Source organism: Berghia stephanieae, chromosome 3, assembly GCF_034508935.2.
Source record: "Berghia stephanieae isolate SIO BIC M18660-M18661 chromosome 3, UCSD_Bste_1.3, whole genome shotgun sequence".
NCBI lineage: Eukaryota > Metazoa > Mollusca > Gastropoda > Nudibranchia > Aeolidiidae > Berghia > Berghia stephanieae.
Genome location: NC_088362.1, coordinates 74,134,131 through 74,147,640, shown reverse-complemented (window position 1 = coordinate 74,147,640; position 13,510 = coordinate 74,134,131). Strand labels below are relative to the sequence as shown.

General features: G+C 35.6%; 1 protein-coding gene across 2 annotated transcripts in view; it reads right to left on the bottom strand.

Moving 5' to 3' along the window:
- Positions 1-1,296: 1,296 nt before the first annotated feature.
- Positions 1,297-13,510, bottom strand: part of LOC144968427 (uncharacterized) — a 13,687-nt gene continuing 1,473 nt past the window's right edge. Inside the window, exon 2 of one of the 2 annotated variants that reach the window (XM_078906777.1) lies at positions 1,297-7,187. In XM_078906777.1, coding sequence (XP_078762903.1) covers positions 6,011-7,138 — 1,128 coding nt within the window. In that variant the 5' untranslated portion in view covers positions 7,139-7,187 and the 3' untranslated portion in view covers positions 1,297-6,010. The remainder of the gene's footprint in view (positions 7,188-13,510) is intronic. The other variant, XM_078906778.1, reaches the window with a different exon arrangement.

The following is a 13,510-nucleotide window of genomic DNA, read 5'->3' as shown; positions in this document are numbered from 1 at the left end:
TTATCTCTTTGACATACCGTAGGGGTGGCTATAAGATTAAGGAATGTTTGCAAATCCTTTTAGTAGTTGACTGGAAAAAAAAAGTTCAGGGGACGAAACCGGCTAAATGGCAGGAAATTCTGATCATTACCTCTTAGTATTATATTTGTCGATTTCTTTATGGGATCAGTCTTCCGAAGTCTTTATCATTAAGGCCGGAGATCGACGTTTGCCTTTCGACTCTCGTCGCATCATGAGATCAGAAGTCTGAATACAGTCTCGCAGTTGAACCTATTAAGTGGCAAAGGGAAATCTATTTTTATTTCACGCTGTTTGGCAAGTCATTAATGTGGAAAGGAATAATAGAGGTCCCAGAACAGTTTATTGATGTAGAAGTTAGACGTCTTTTGTAGTTGTTCCAGGTGGCTATAAATTTGTACCTATTGCTTGGATTTGGTGGGAATTATGTGCATCTCAGGTCTTCAAGAGGTTGACATTCAAGCAAGTGGTGTGTTACTGTTTCATTGGGGTGTTGACATAGGGGCAGGAAGGGGATGTGTCTTTTGTAATTTTGCTTAAATGGCTGTTTAGCGGTATGTGTTGTGTTCTTAGTTGAAAGATGATGCTTTGCTTGTGTCTTCTGAGCTTATTTAGGCTATCAGTCTTTTACAGGAGTGGTCATATGGGAAAACACACATCTACCCGTGGTGCTCATTGCCCAACTGTTCATCCATTCTTCTCTCTTATTTGTTTTGATTATTTGTTTCACTGTGTCTAAGGATACTGGGATTGATGGTTGTATAAGTGTTGATCCTAGTCTGGCTAGTCTGTATGCATTGTCATTTCTTGGTATATTTGAATGTCCCGGTATCCACTGAAGAGATAAGTCTACTCTGTGTGTTGTAATCTAAATACATATAATGCAGATGACTGTCTAATTTACTGAGAAATTAAATCATACCAAGATCAAATCATACTGCAAAATGACTTAAATTTGCTAATAACCTCTGCATAAAATCAGGGCATGCGTTTTAACTAACAAAAATGCCACATTATGAGCGTTAAAAAGAGTCACATTTATTTTTTTATCGCCTCAATGATACAATACTCACTTAAGTTTTGACCATCCCAAGGAGGGCTTTAGAAAGGAGGCTCGCCTTGGATTTTCAGCCCCCGCTAGTGGGGGCCATTGGTTGGATAACGATTTCAAGCAAAACTACCGCTTTTCTGCCTTGATACAATTTCCTTGAATGCGCAATAATTGATTCTGTTCTTATAATTTCGGTACTTTATAATAAATTGGTAAATTGGCGACCATAAGTTTTAAATAATATTATTTCTTTTGTCTTGAATGATATGAAAATATACAAAAAGGTAGTGAACTATCAAAAATTTCACAGGAAAGTATGAACTATTTTTCTATGACGCCCTCTTACAAACTGAGTGATTGGGTTTGTTATCTTTTTTGAAATCGAAAGTACGAATCTGATTTCAATACCTTTTAATAACTATGGCTAATTTATCGAACCAGAATCTTTGAAAAGTGGTGAGTACCAATAATAGTTGCGTAATAATTATTTAAGACATGTTTAGAATTATCAACTGTAGTTCCTGCAGACGATAGTTGGGCCCATTGTCGTGTTGTTCTGTCGAGTCGCACAGATAATCAGAATCAGACTCCTCCTGATTCGGAATCCGAATCGGATTAAATTACTGTTCCTTATTTTATTATGAATTATGGCCTGCGGCTTTATATTTATATATTTTTTCTATATGGTTAACTGACAAATATTGACTTTATTGTTTTAGTCTAGTGATAAGTCTAGAGGGCCCCTTTGCTCGTCACGTCAACTTCACAACTTTATCTTGAACAGTCCTTTCTATTTCTACTATCTAGAAGTTGCTAGTTAGTGGGTCTGATATTACCATATCATATTCATATATGATGGAACTTGGACTCTGACTCTGAATATATAGTTATGCCCATTACATGGATCTGTGTTGCTGATATGACTGTCAATTGTATGGGACTAGTAACTAAGACTCTTAATATATAGTTTTGCCTCAGTGATCTGAGATGTTACTGTTGTTACAGTTACACTCGCTCACTCTATTACTATTATCTCTTGTGACTATGGAAAGGAATTATGGATCTGATCTACTCCATTGACTGAAAGGAATGAACTAGTAGTCTGAATATATAGTTTTGTCTCATTGATCTAAGATGAGACTCTATTAAACAACTCTATGACTATGGAAGGGAACTATGGATCTGATTCTGATGCTACTCATTGACTGTACTCTAAGGAATGAACTATAGTAGTCAGATGTTTTATGAATGGTGCATGTTTTTCTAGTTTTTCTAAGATGTCCCTCTATCAAAAGTTGCAAAACTTTGTGTCAACCTCCGAATCAATTTCTCTTAACTGAATAAAGATTTTGGCCCATATTGAATTGTGATGCCATATCACAAAAAAAGATTTCTTCTTCACAACCTATAAAAAGCCACTTTAAAACCGCTGTCATACAATTAGAGATTTTACACTGCTAAATATTTAAACAGTTTCGCACCACAAAGTAAGAGATGACTTCATCGTTTTTCAAAAAAATCTTGTGACACAGTAGTTCCGGCTAGTGGTTATGAGTTCACATCATACTATTACAAAAATTACTATTTTCCGAATAAAAGCAAAACACATAACATAAAGTAACAACTTATGTAGTTTGCATCCAATTTTGACTTTATAATCTATTGCTTTTTATTTACATCACGTCGCAATTACCGAAGACTGATATGAATCTCTAGTTTTAACTTATTTGAACTAGTGATTAAATACTCAAAATTGTCAAATTAACATTGAATGTTTATATTTAACTTTGAAAAATTGTATCTATGCATGACCGATTCACACAGCATTTAAAGTTTTCTTTTAAACCTATAAGCTCTTAAACAATACGATATGATACAGAATCTCTATCGGTTCCTTTCTCGTAAAGCTGCGAAAAGAAGTCTACTTGTATCTATCGATAAGCCATTAAAGAGGACATCTATGGAATTGGAATTTCACAATCAACTTTGAGTTTCGCATGTTATTGTTGTTACGTTGGTGTTGAACACAAGCACATTTTGTGGAAACACTGTATCATAAATTGATGAATTTCTACTTTTGACAGGTCTACATTAAATTTATGTAATCCTCTTTGGCATAAATACCAAGCTATTCCTCAAAACTTTGAACTCAAAATAATGTTGGAAGTGCGTAATGTTCACTTTTATTTGTATTCATCAAACACGTATATTGATTGTTATAAAATGTAAACTTGTCTGTCGTTCCTTCATGTTCAGATTCTGTACGAACATCATATAAGTTTCAATTAACTGAACATTCAATTTAAAAAATTCTTTCAAAATGGATAAGCGGAAAATCATAATTTCGACACTATAAATCATTTTTGAGTTCAGATCCTCACCCGTTATCGATTTTAATATAGCTGTAATAAGCGAAATACTTTCCTATTGTTTTTTTTTAAAGTCGTGATAAAACATTTTTATTACGACAAAATGATCCAGAGTTTCATACAAATTTTTGCAGCTGTACATCGTGAACAGCTAGCTGAGAAAAAGAAGAAAAAGACGCGCCCCTTATTAAAAATCCGACTATTGTACTCTGAATATATATTGATCTGATATGTTACTTTATTAATTAACTCTATGAATATGGAATGGAATGGAACTATGAATTTGATGCTACTCCATTGACTATATTGAATGAACCAGTACTCTGAATGTTTTTCCTCACATGAACTTTTGCCTCTTGTGGGTCTGATGTTCATGGACGTGATTTGTTAGCAAATTCAAGATGGGGAAAATTGTGGTGTTGCGAATTACAATGGTAACTACAATAAAGCCAACAAATGTTGTGTGTTCAGATTGCCTATAAAGAGGAACCAGACCGGTAAACATGGTTAAACAAATCCCTCCTCGTGATGATATTGAGCCACATCCGACAAAATTTGTTATTTGTGAAAGACATTGGTCTGCAGGTGTTCCAATGAAAATTCTACCTGGCAGACCGATCATCCCTTATAGGGATGAAATAGTGTTCAAAAAATTAATAAATTCGAGAGATCCTAATTACAACTACTATGTAGTGCATCCCTTAGTAGATATTTCGGTATTCATATTTTTCTTGGGATCATCCTCCGCAGATTACCTCCCTTTGTTGATATTGTACATCTCCTTTCCCCTTCATCTAATTGTTCATCCTCTTCTTCATAATCACATTACATGTACATTCATTAATCAAGCTTCTAAAGAAATCATCCTGAATCAATCACTATAAGGTCAGTTTTTAGAATATCTAACTACTCATCCTTTCCGTTTCTTGGCTACTCCTATTCACTGCTGAAAATTATAATCATTAAATATTTTTTGGGACCCAGAATTCACAATCACTCTCTAAAAAGTTAGATCTTGCCATATAATGCCCCTGCTGTTATTTTGGTGTAAATTTTCTATATTTTTTTGTTGGCCCCCACTAGCGTTGCCTGAAGATTCCATATGATTGTCCTTTCAGTATAGTTGTCCTTGGACCATCTATATCTCGGCATTGAACTTAATGAAGATTATAAGTGGGGAAATCATATTATTGGGAAAATCACTCAAAAGACATCAACTGTAGGATTTCTCTGCTGCAATCTAAAGCGCTCTCAATGTCATCTCGACGAGATCTTTATCTTTTTATTATGAGGTTGCTCCTTGGGTATAGCGCAGTTGTGCGTGATCCATATCAGAAAGGAGATAGGCAAGCTGGATAGTGCTCAACGTAGGGAGTCAGATTTATCATAGGGGAATACGCCAATATAATAACGTGTTGTGTAAACTAAATCTGCAAGATTTGCGTATCCAACGAGGAAATCTTCGCTTACCAACTAGACCTCTACGTATGTATGTTCAAATTAGTCCGTGACGAAATTCCATTAATACCCCACAATAATATTTTGAAGAACAACGTGGCAAACTAAAATTTAAGGCCCGGATCTTTGATGACCACAAAATAAACACCATCGTTTGAATAAACATGTTAGGAACAATAACACGTGTTTTGAAATATCCATCTCAACCACGGAGAATAACTGGAAATCCTTCTGCATCAAAACCATCACTGGCTGGAACCGTCTTGACAACATTATAATAGATTCGGCATCATTACAAGAAGTCCGCTGGAGACTATGTTCACTGACTATCTAGTACAAAAAAACAAAAAAACAAGCAGGTCTCTGCAACATGTCAAACTGGTATCTGCAGCGTATGGCACAGATATACAGAATGGATGATTATTTTCCACTATTTTCCCTCAGTAAGCAATAATTGCTACGTCTTTAATTGTAATACTCATAGATAATAGTATCAACGCACAAAACATTGAACGTTAATAGTCTGGTTGGAATAGTTTAGTGATAACAAATCACCAAGGGATGAGTGATATCAAATTCATCCCTTCTATCTAAAGACTTTTGAGACTATACATCGTTTTGTGTTTTTGCTTTTAAATAATTTATTCACTATACACAAGATACGACTGATCTTGTGTATAGTGAATAAATTATTTAACAGCATAGCACCAATTCAGATGATTCAGTTTATTATACGTTTTCGTCTGAATGACTTGAATCCAACGATTCATTTCTTCCTCAAGAATAACAGCAAGTTGTAAATATGATGTAAAATAGCAGAATACTGTTTATTTAAAATATTTTGGTGATTCCATCCATATTGTGTGCCATGTCTCACTCCTGATATCATATGAGATAATGAAATGTGACTCGAAAGTTTGCGATTATTTTCTAAAATAAAGAGGTTTATCTTTAAATTAGCAGTCTGGGGGAAAGTAAAGAACTTATTTTCTCCAGCCCGAGTTAACGGCAGATTTTTAAAAATTGAGTCCAAAAAAAGTTATGCACATTTTCAAAATATGAAATATAAATGGACTTGACCTGGGGTTAAGTTGGCGTCATGCTTAGAGACTCTCTATTTGTTTTGTTTTGTAACTGTCGAGTCATCCTTTTCTTGGGGAGTCCGAATATTAAATATTTTGTTAAAAGTGGCATTGTAACTCGAACTGTAATAGTAATAAATTAATATATTTACAGATGAATTTATGGTTTGTGCTGGGATAGAAATAAAACCTAACAAAAAGTACAGATGCTTCTTTGATCCATTATAATGTATACTCGGGTCAATCTCATAAGCCAAATAAAGACATGAAGTTGGTATGTTGCAAATGATAAATAATGATGAGACCATGACCATCATTTTAATGACTCTTAATTCCTTCGAAGATACTTGGCCAGATTCTGCAGAAGTTGATGTCGTGGTTGTAACACTTTGTCTCCATTGTCTTTTCTTGTTAAGTACAACGATAAGTATTACCGTACTAATTACTATGAGAGAAAAAGAGATGAGAAAATATGCAAGTACGGATGGGCCTGTAAAATCTAAACTAGTGCCTACATCAACTGCAGTAAAACCTAGGAGGGATTTATTAAGAGGGGGGAAGTATCTCCATATAAAACGATAAGCAGAGTAATTAGGCACACTTTGTACAATGCTGATCAAAAAACAAAAGAAAACAATTACTTTGCATCTTTTACTTGTAAAAATTGTTTTGACCTTTAAAGGCATCGCAACACAAAGGCACCGTTCCACTGTAATAAAAGCTGATATTGTCAGTGTAACCCTTCCAAAATGCGCATTTGGAAACGCGATGAACAAATACCCCATTTCCTTCGGGCTTAAGGAAAAATGCAGAAGTAAGTTTTGGACTGCATCAAATTCACCAAGGATTCCTATAAATGTTGTTAAACAGACCAAAAAATCTGAGATGGCCATACCGAGGAGACTAACACTGACTGAATCCTTATCCATCAGTTTGGAAAACACCGCCATGTTGATTGGATTTGAAACGAGACCAAAAAAAGAAATGGGGAGTACTGTCATGCTAATGAAGGAATCAACTTTATCGAAGATAAGTTCAAAGGCAGAAATTTTTGGGGCAGTTGGTTGCTCTGTGTTTGTTTGATTAAGGTATGGAGCGACAGGAAACATTGCTGAGTTGGATGGAGATGAAGACATCTCCAATTGCACCGCCTCTGCCATTTTTAGAAGTGGATATGTTTAATCAAGATGGCGTTGATATTGTACTTCCCTGTGAAGATAAATAAATATTGATTTTTTAATACAAGATTTCTTAACAACAACAAAAAAAAAACATTTAAAAAGTATTACAGGAGAAATTCAATTCGATGTAACTCTTGAACAAATTAAGATATTGCAATCAAATAAAAAGGGTAATAAATTCCAGTTAATTTTTTTTACATTACAAAAATACATAAATCAACCAGTTCAGCAGTTTTTGTATTAAAATATTATCTTTATAGATAAAAACTTTTTAATATGCCGCTAAGATTTTTACACTAAAATCAGCAGAACACTAGTTTAGGTGCCATGACTGCAAGGGACAAAATAAACCCTAAGTGCGGCTATGTGGTCTTGTGGTATAACACTCGCTTTTGGATCGGAAGGTCCTGGGTTTGAGCCTCGCTCGGCGCATAGTTGAGTCCTTGGAAAAGGCTCTTTACGCACATTCTCTCACCGTACTCAAGTGTAAAATCAGTGAATGGCCGTTAACAGCGTTGTTTATGTCCAAAAAAATATGTAATATTTACAGCAGGCGTCATGTCACGTCTTAAATGTTAAGTGTTGCAGTTGGCCAGGGACCCCTAGTAAAGCGCTTTAACACGTTTAGTGGATATTGCGCTATATAAGAGCTCCAATTTTTTTTTAAAGTCTATGACATTAGGCCCTGCAATGAACCCAAATACCCAGACGTTATTATATGAATTTGTGACATGTTACAATAGATATAAATACAAGAGGCACAATGAACTCTGCATTTTGAAGTAATAATTTTCATGCACTTAAGATCAAGATAGGCCATCAAAAAAGGCACGAAGCAATTTATAGCACGGACTCAACTTTAGCGCCACAACTTTCTCGACATAACAAGTTAACTACTTTATTCTGGAAAGACACTTATTTAAGAATTTGGCCAGAAAAATCGTCCTTCAAATTTAAATATCGTCAATTTGAATAGCCCTCGTACTGGCAAAAACTCTCATGAGGTCCCAGGTTTGAAAGTTTTTTGCCAAGATGAGGATCATTTAAATCGAGCGATATTTGAATGACGAGTATTCTGGCCAATTTTTTAAATACGAGTCTTTTCATAGTGCAGCGACTAATTGATCAAAGAGGAATTTATGATCTTCAGTTTTGTGTGGATAAAGACGCATATGAACATATCCTTGTATAAATCCTTTCTATCTACCCCTAAAAAAGTGTGAGGATTGTAAATGTTTGTGCTTAAGGTGAATATCAGACATGTCACAACTAAAGACAGAGCAATGACGACGGGCTTCCATTTATATGGGGTATGTAAAAGTCAAAATTTGTCATCATACTTAGGTGAACAGATTTCTAAAGAATATTAACTTCATGAATGAGAGCCCGAGCAGCCTCAAAGGGCACCGTAGACTTGCTTGCTATCATACGGATAGGTCTACCTACCGATGTTCCATGTTGGACACGACGTTGGAGATCATGGTTCGCCAGCTCTCTCTCTCATCTGCGAGTTTCGCACATTGATTTATGGGGCTTCCTACGTACGCTCTGACATTTCCAAGCCAGCTTGTCCTTCTTCGTCCTCGACCACGCTTGCCTTCTATCTTTCTCTGCAATGGTCTTCTGTAGTGAGTCGTGCCTTCTGATGTGGCCGAAATATCGGGTTATCCTCTTTCTAATAGTTGAAATGATCGTTGTTGATGTTATTCCTAAAGTTTGGAGTACTTGATGATTTGTTTTCTTTTCTTTCCAGGATACCCTTGCAATTCTTCTATAGGTCCACATCTCAAATGCTCTGAGTTTGTTTTCTAGTGTCTTTGTCGGAGACCATGTTTCACGTCCATAAAGTAGTGTTGACCAAATGTAGCATTTTGCCAGACGTGTTTTTGTGGTAAGTGATAGGTCGTGGGATGTGATTAGGGAATGCATTTTTGAAAATTTACTCTTGGCCAATGCAATTCGTCTGATGATTTCTGCATCGCATTTTCCATCTTTTGTCAATAATGCTCCTAGATATTGGAATGACTTTACTTGCTCTATGATCTTTCCATCTATTTCAATTGATATTTTCCCATTGTTTTTTCTCTTGCTAAATAGCATTGTCTTTGGGGGGTTTTTTCACATTCATGAGCAGGCCAAACTTTTCACTTTCAGTTTGTACTATATCTACAATGGCTTGTAGATCTTGTTCAGTTTCTGCTATAGCACGGTATCATCAGCATAGCGGAGATTATTAATATTCACTCCCCCGACATTAAGACCAGGCAGGTGTTCCACGTTCCTGAATATTTTGTCTGTGTATAGGTTGAATAATGCTGGGGATAATACACATTCTTGACGTACTCCTCTTTGAATGGTTAGGGGCTCAAAAAGATCGTTGTTGATTCTGATTTTTGTTACCTGTTGCCAGTACAGGTTTGATATTACAGCAATGTCGTTATCATATATCAGCAGGCATGCTAAACTATGTGAGGGGGTGATGCTAACACTGCATCACTAGGCGTATGAACCCAACTGGGTCACCGGCTAGGGCGGAGAAATTTCATGTAGAATTTAACGGCCAAGTGTTCACATTTTGTGGGAAATAGCGGGCGCTATTGGACAAACTCAATTTGCGGCCAACCACCGGGGAAAAGGTTGACATCTTACCCTGTATCTGTCATAGTCTATTATGGTTCGACAGCAGAAAAGAAAAAGTCATGCGAGAGACGTCGGGACCCCTGCGATATGACATCTCGCTGTAAATAAAAACAGGGAAGAGGACCAGACTACAGTCAGAGGTGAGGACATTGATGACGCGACTGTACGAAAACCACACAGTGGAGAGTTTTTTGCCGACGCCTCCATACGGATAGGACGCTGGTCTAACTCAAAGTATCCCCCAGATCAATCACTGCTAAATGAAAAGGGGGTCAGAAAAAATAGCGACTTTATCCCCAAGATTAATCACGTTCCCTTTGCATGTGAAGTTAGTGATCTACTATCTTAGCTACTGGGACCCCAATGAACGAAATTCAGGGATGTTGTAGTCTGGACTATCTACAAACCAATCGGTAGACATATGTATTGATAGCTCCACCAAAACAATTCATTAAAGTTCAACCCTGTAGTGCTTATTAAATAGAAATTCTGTTCAAACAGACCCAACGATGGGAAATTGTTTTTATATGGGCGAAGGCTTAAGACAGTTACTAAGTCCACTGTGTTCGGTGAGAGAAAGTGAGTAAAGAGCCTTTTTCAAGGACTCAACTATGCGCCGAGCGCGAGGCTCGAACCCAGGACCTTCCGATCCGAAAGCGAGTGTCATACCACAAGACCACATAGCCGCACAAGTCTATTTTTAGATTGAGAGAGCTTCGATTCGGAAGTAATATAAGTCGGTTACGAATGACAGAGGCAAAAAGTGTCCTGTTGCTATTGACACTGGCTTAAAAACTATAAAATAAGTGCAAATCGTCGAAAGTATACATTTTTGTGAGTAAAAAATTTAAAAATCTGAATCGAATCGGTTCCTGAGTTGCGAGTTAACGGGAACGGAGACTCGAAATCGAGTCAAAGAATAGCCCCAAAAAAAATGATTAGAAAGTATAGTGGAGACAAAAGTTATTCTGCTGGCATTGTTACTGACTGAAATATTGTGATTTATCAGAACACACTTCCTCCTTTATTTGTTTGTTTTTTATTTTTTTTGTTGATTTTTTAATCTTTGTTTGATTTTGTTTGGTGTGTTTTGCTTGTTTGTTTTTATTATGTTTTTGTTGTTGTTTTGTTTTGGTCTTGTTGGCTCAATTTGTTTGAATTTCAATAAAACTTTCATTGGCCTAAATATAGAATTGACAGTCAACCATGGACATCATTGGACATCATTTCATTTCGACATCACAGTCGAAAGTCAATATCACGTGATTTGATTCATCATGACAAAAGTAAATTAAAATATAAAAAAGAACGTATTATCTATACCGGATGTGTTGCTAATTTCCTCTTCGAAATCTTTTGCGTTGAAATTATGAAGGCGGGTATCTTACCTGCCGTCGTGTACTAGAGAGCTTGATGTTACCCTCATAAAAAAGCTGAATTAGCATCGTCCTTACAACGCTCACTTCTAGACAAGAGACTAGCGCTCATGAAATCCTATTTTAGTCACTTGCTCCGCTTAGGTTTAAGACAAGCCTAGTAAATAACTAAATCTAGCCCTCGTTAATTAATACAGGCCCTGGGGCGTAACTCGCCTGCCTCCTAAAAATAAAGTCACAGCGCAAACATAAATTCATTGCTTATCTGGTCAGCTCTGAAATATATATAATATGTACTTTTTTGGAGTAAACTTAGCAGAAAAACACATGAATGAAAATAGATTTTTTTAAAATATCTAAATATGGGTCGCATGATTAATTTGTGGCCGAATGAAATTCAGAGATCATGGGTGTACCACACATCTTTTGGAACCGCTCTGAAGGAAACTATCAAGAGACTGGAGTATATTAACCCGGCTTACTCTGGATTAATTTGAAAATATCCAACAGCTCTGAAGGAAACTATCAAGAGACAGGAGTATATCAGCCCGGCTTTATCCTTTTTTCACGACCTCCCGGATTAATTTGAAAAGCCTCAACTACACTCAGTTTATTTCCAGACACCACAAAACATATAAATTTGTGCAGCTATTGTGCAGCTATTGATAGATTTGTGTCTTGGTGTGATGCCCACCACCTAGAGCTTAACATAAGCAAGACAAAGGAGCTAGTGATTGACTTTAGGAGAGTGAAGGAACCGATAGAACCGTTAAAATTAAAGGACCAATTCGTCCAGCGAGTTCCTCACTACAAATACCTTGGTGTAACGATTGATGACAGGCTCAAGTGGGATGAGCACTTGAAAATAATTAGGCATAAGATGTGCAGACGTACATATTTTTTATCAAAACTCTCTCAGTTTAGAATAGATAAAACCCTCTGCACATTATTTTATAGAGCAGTAATCGAAAGTGTTTTGTCATTTTGTATAACAGCTTGGGGAGGCAATTGCTTAGCAGTGGAAAGGAACAAAATAAATTCAAATATTAAAAAATCCATTAAACGCTATATAAATGATGTTGACGATGTAGATCTTTTATACGAGAAATTTTGTATAAATAAAATAACTAAAATATTAAATGACCAGTATCATCCACTAAGACCATCAATTATTATGTCAGAAAGAAGTGGTCGCCCTTTCTCTATTTCAACGAAAACAGAGAGACACCGAAAATCTTTTCTGCCGTCCAGTATTAGGCTTTATAACAACAAGCAATAATCATTTTATATAATTATTTCTCATTTTTACTTTTTTAAAATATAAATATTAATTTATTAATTTATTTGTTTTGCAATCTTTTCAATTTTCAATTTATAGTGACAGTTTTAACTATTTTACAGTGTTGATATTATTGATATTATAAAGCGCAGCTCTGGTTTAGAGCTGCTCCTCTCTTTTTTTATATATATATATACATCCTATTTCCATTGTATTTTTATCTTATTGTGTAAATTATAACACGTCTGTACAAAAAATTTCCTTTTTGGGATGCAATAAAGTATTATTATTATTATTATTATTATTATTATTATTATTATTATTATTATTATTATTATTATTATTATTATTATTATCATTATTATTATTATTATTATTATTATTATTATTATTATTATTATTATTATTATTATTATTGTTATTATTATTATTATTATGTGGTCTTGTGGTATGACGCTATATTTTGGGTCGGAAGGTCCTGGGTTCGGGCCTCGCTCGGCGTATTGTTGAGTCCTTGGAAAAGACTCCTTACTCACATTCTCTCACCATACTCAGGTTTAAAATGAGTACCTGGCCGCAAACAGCGTTGTCTTTGTCCGAAAAAAATTAGAATATCGCCTAACAGGCATCAAGTCCCGTCCTACATGTTAAGTGTTGCTGTTTGGCCAGGGACCCCTTGTAAAGCGCTTTCAGCACGTTTATTGAATATTGCGCTATATAAAAGCTCAATTTTATAGTTTTGTACAACCGCACACAAGAACCGATACCTACAAATACTATTTTTATCCTTCGACCACCTTTAATATTCATTTTTTCTTTGCAATCAAGCCAATTATCCAAATAGCACGCTAAGATGATATTGCCTGAAAAATAAAGCTCAATCATTGTTTATTATGAACCAAATGTATCAATCACTTACGAGTAATTGGCACATTACAGATGCTTTGTTATCATGATTCACAAAAATTGAATGGTAATGACGTGTATGTTAATGTCTAGACAAAATTATTTGTGATTATGTTTATTTAATAGGAACAAGGCATGGGATGGTGATGA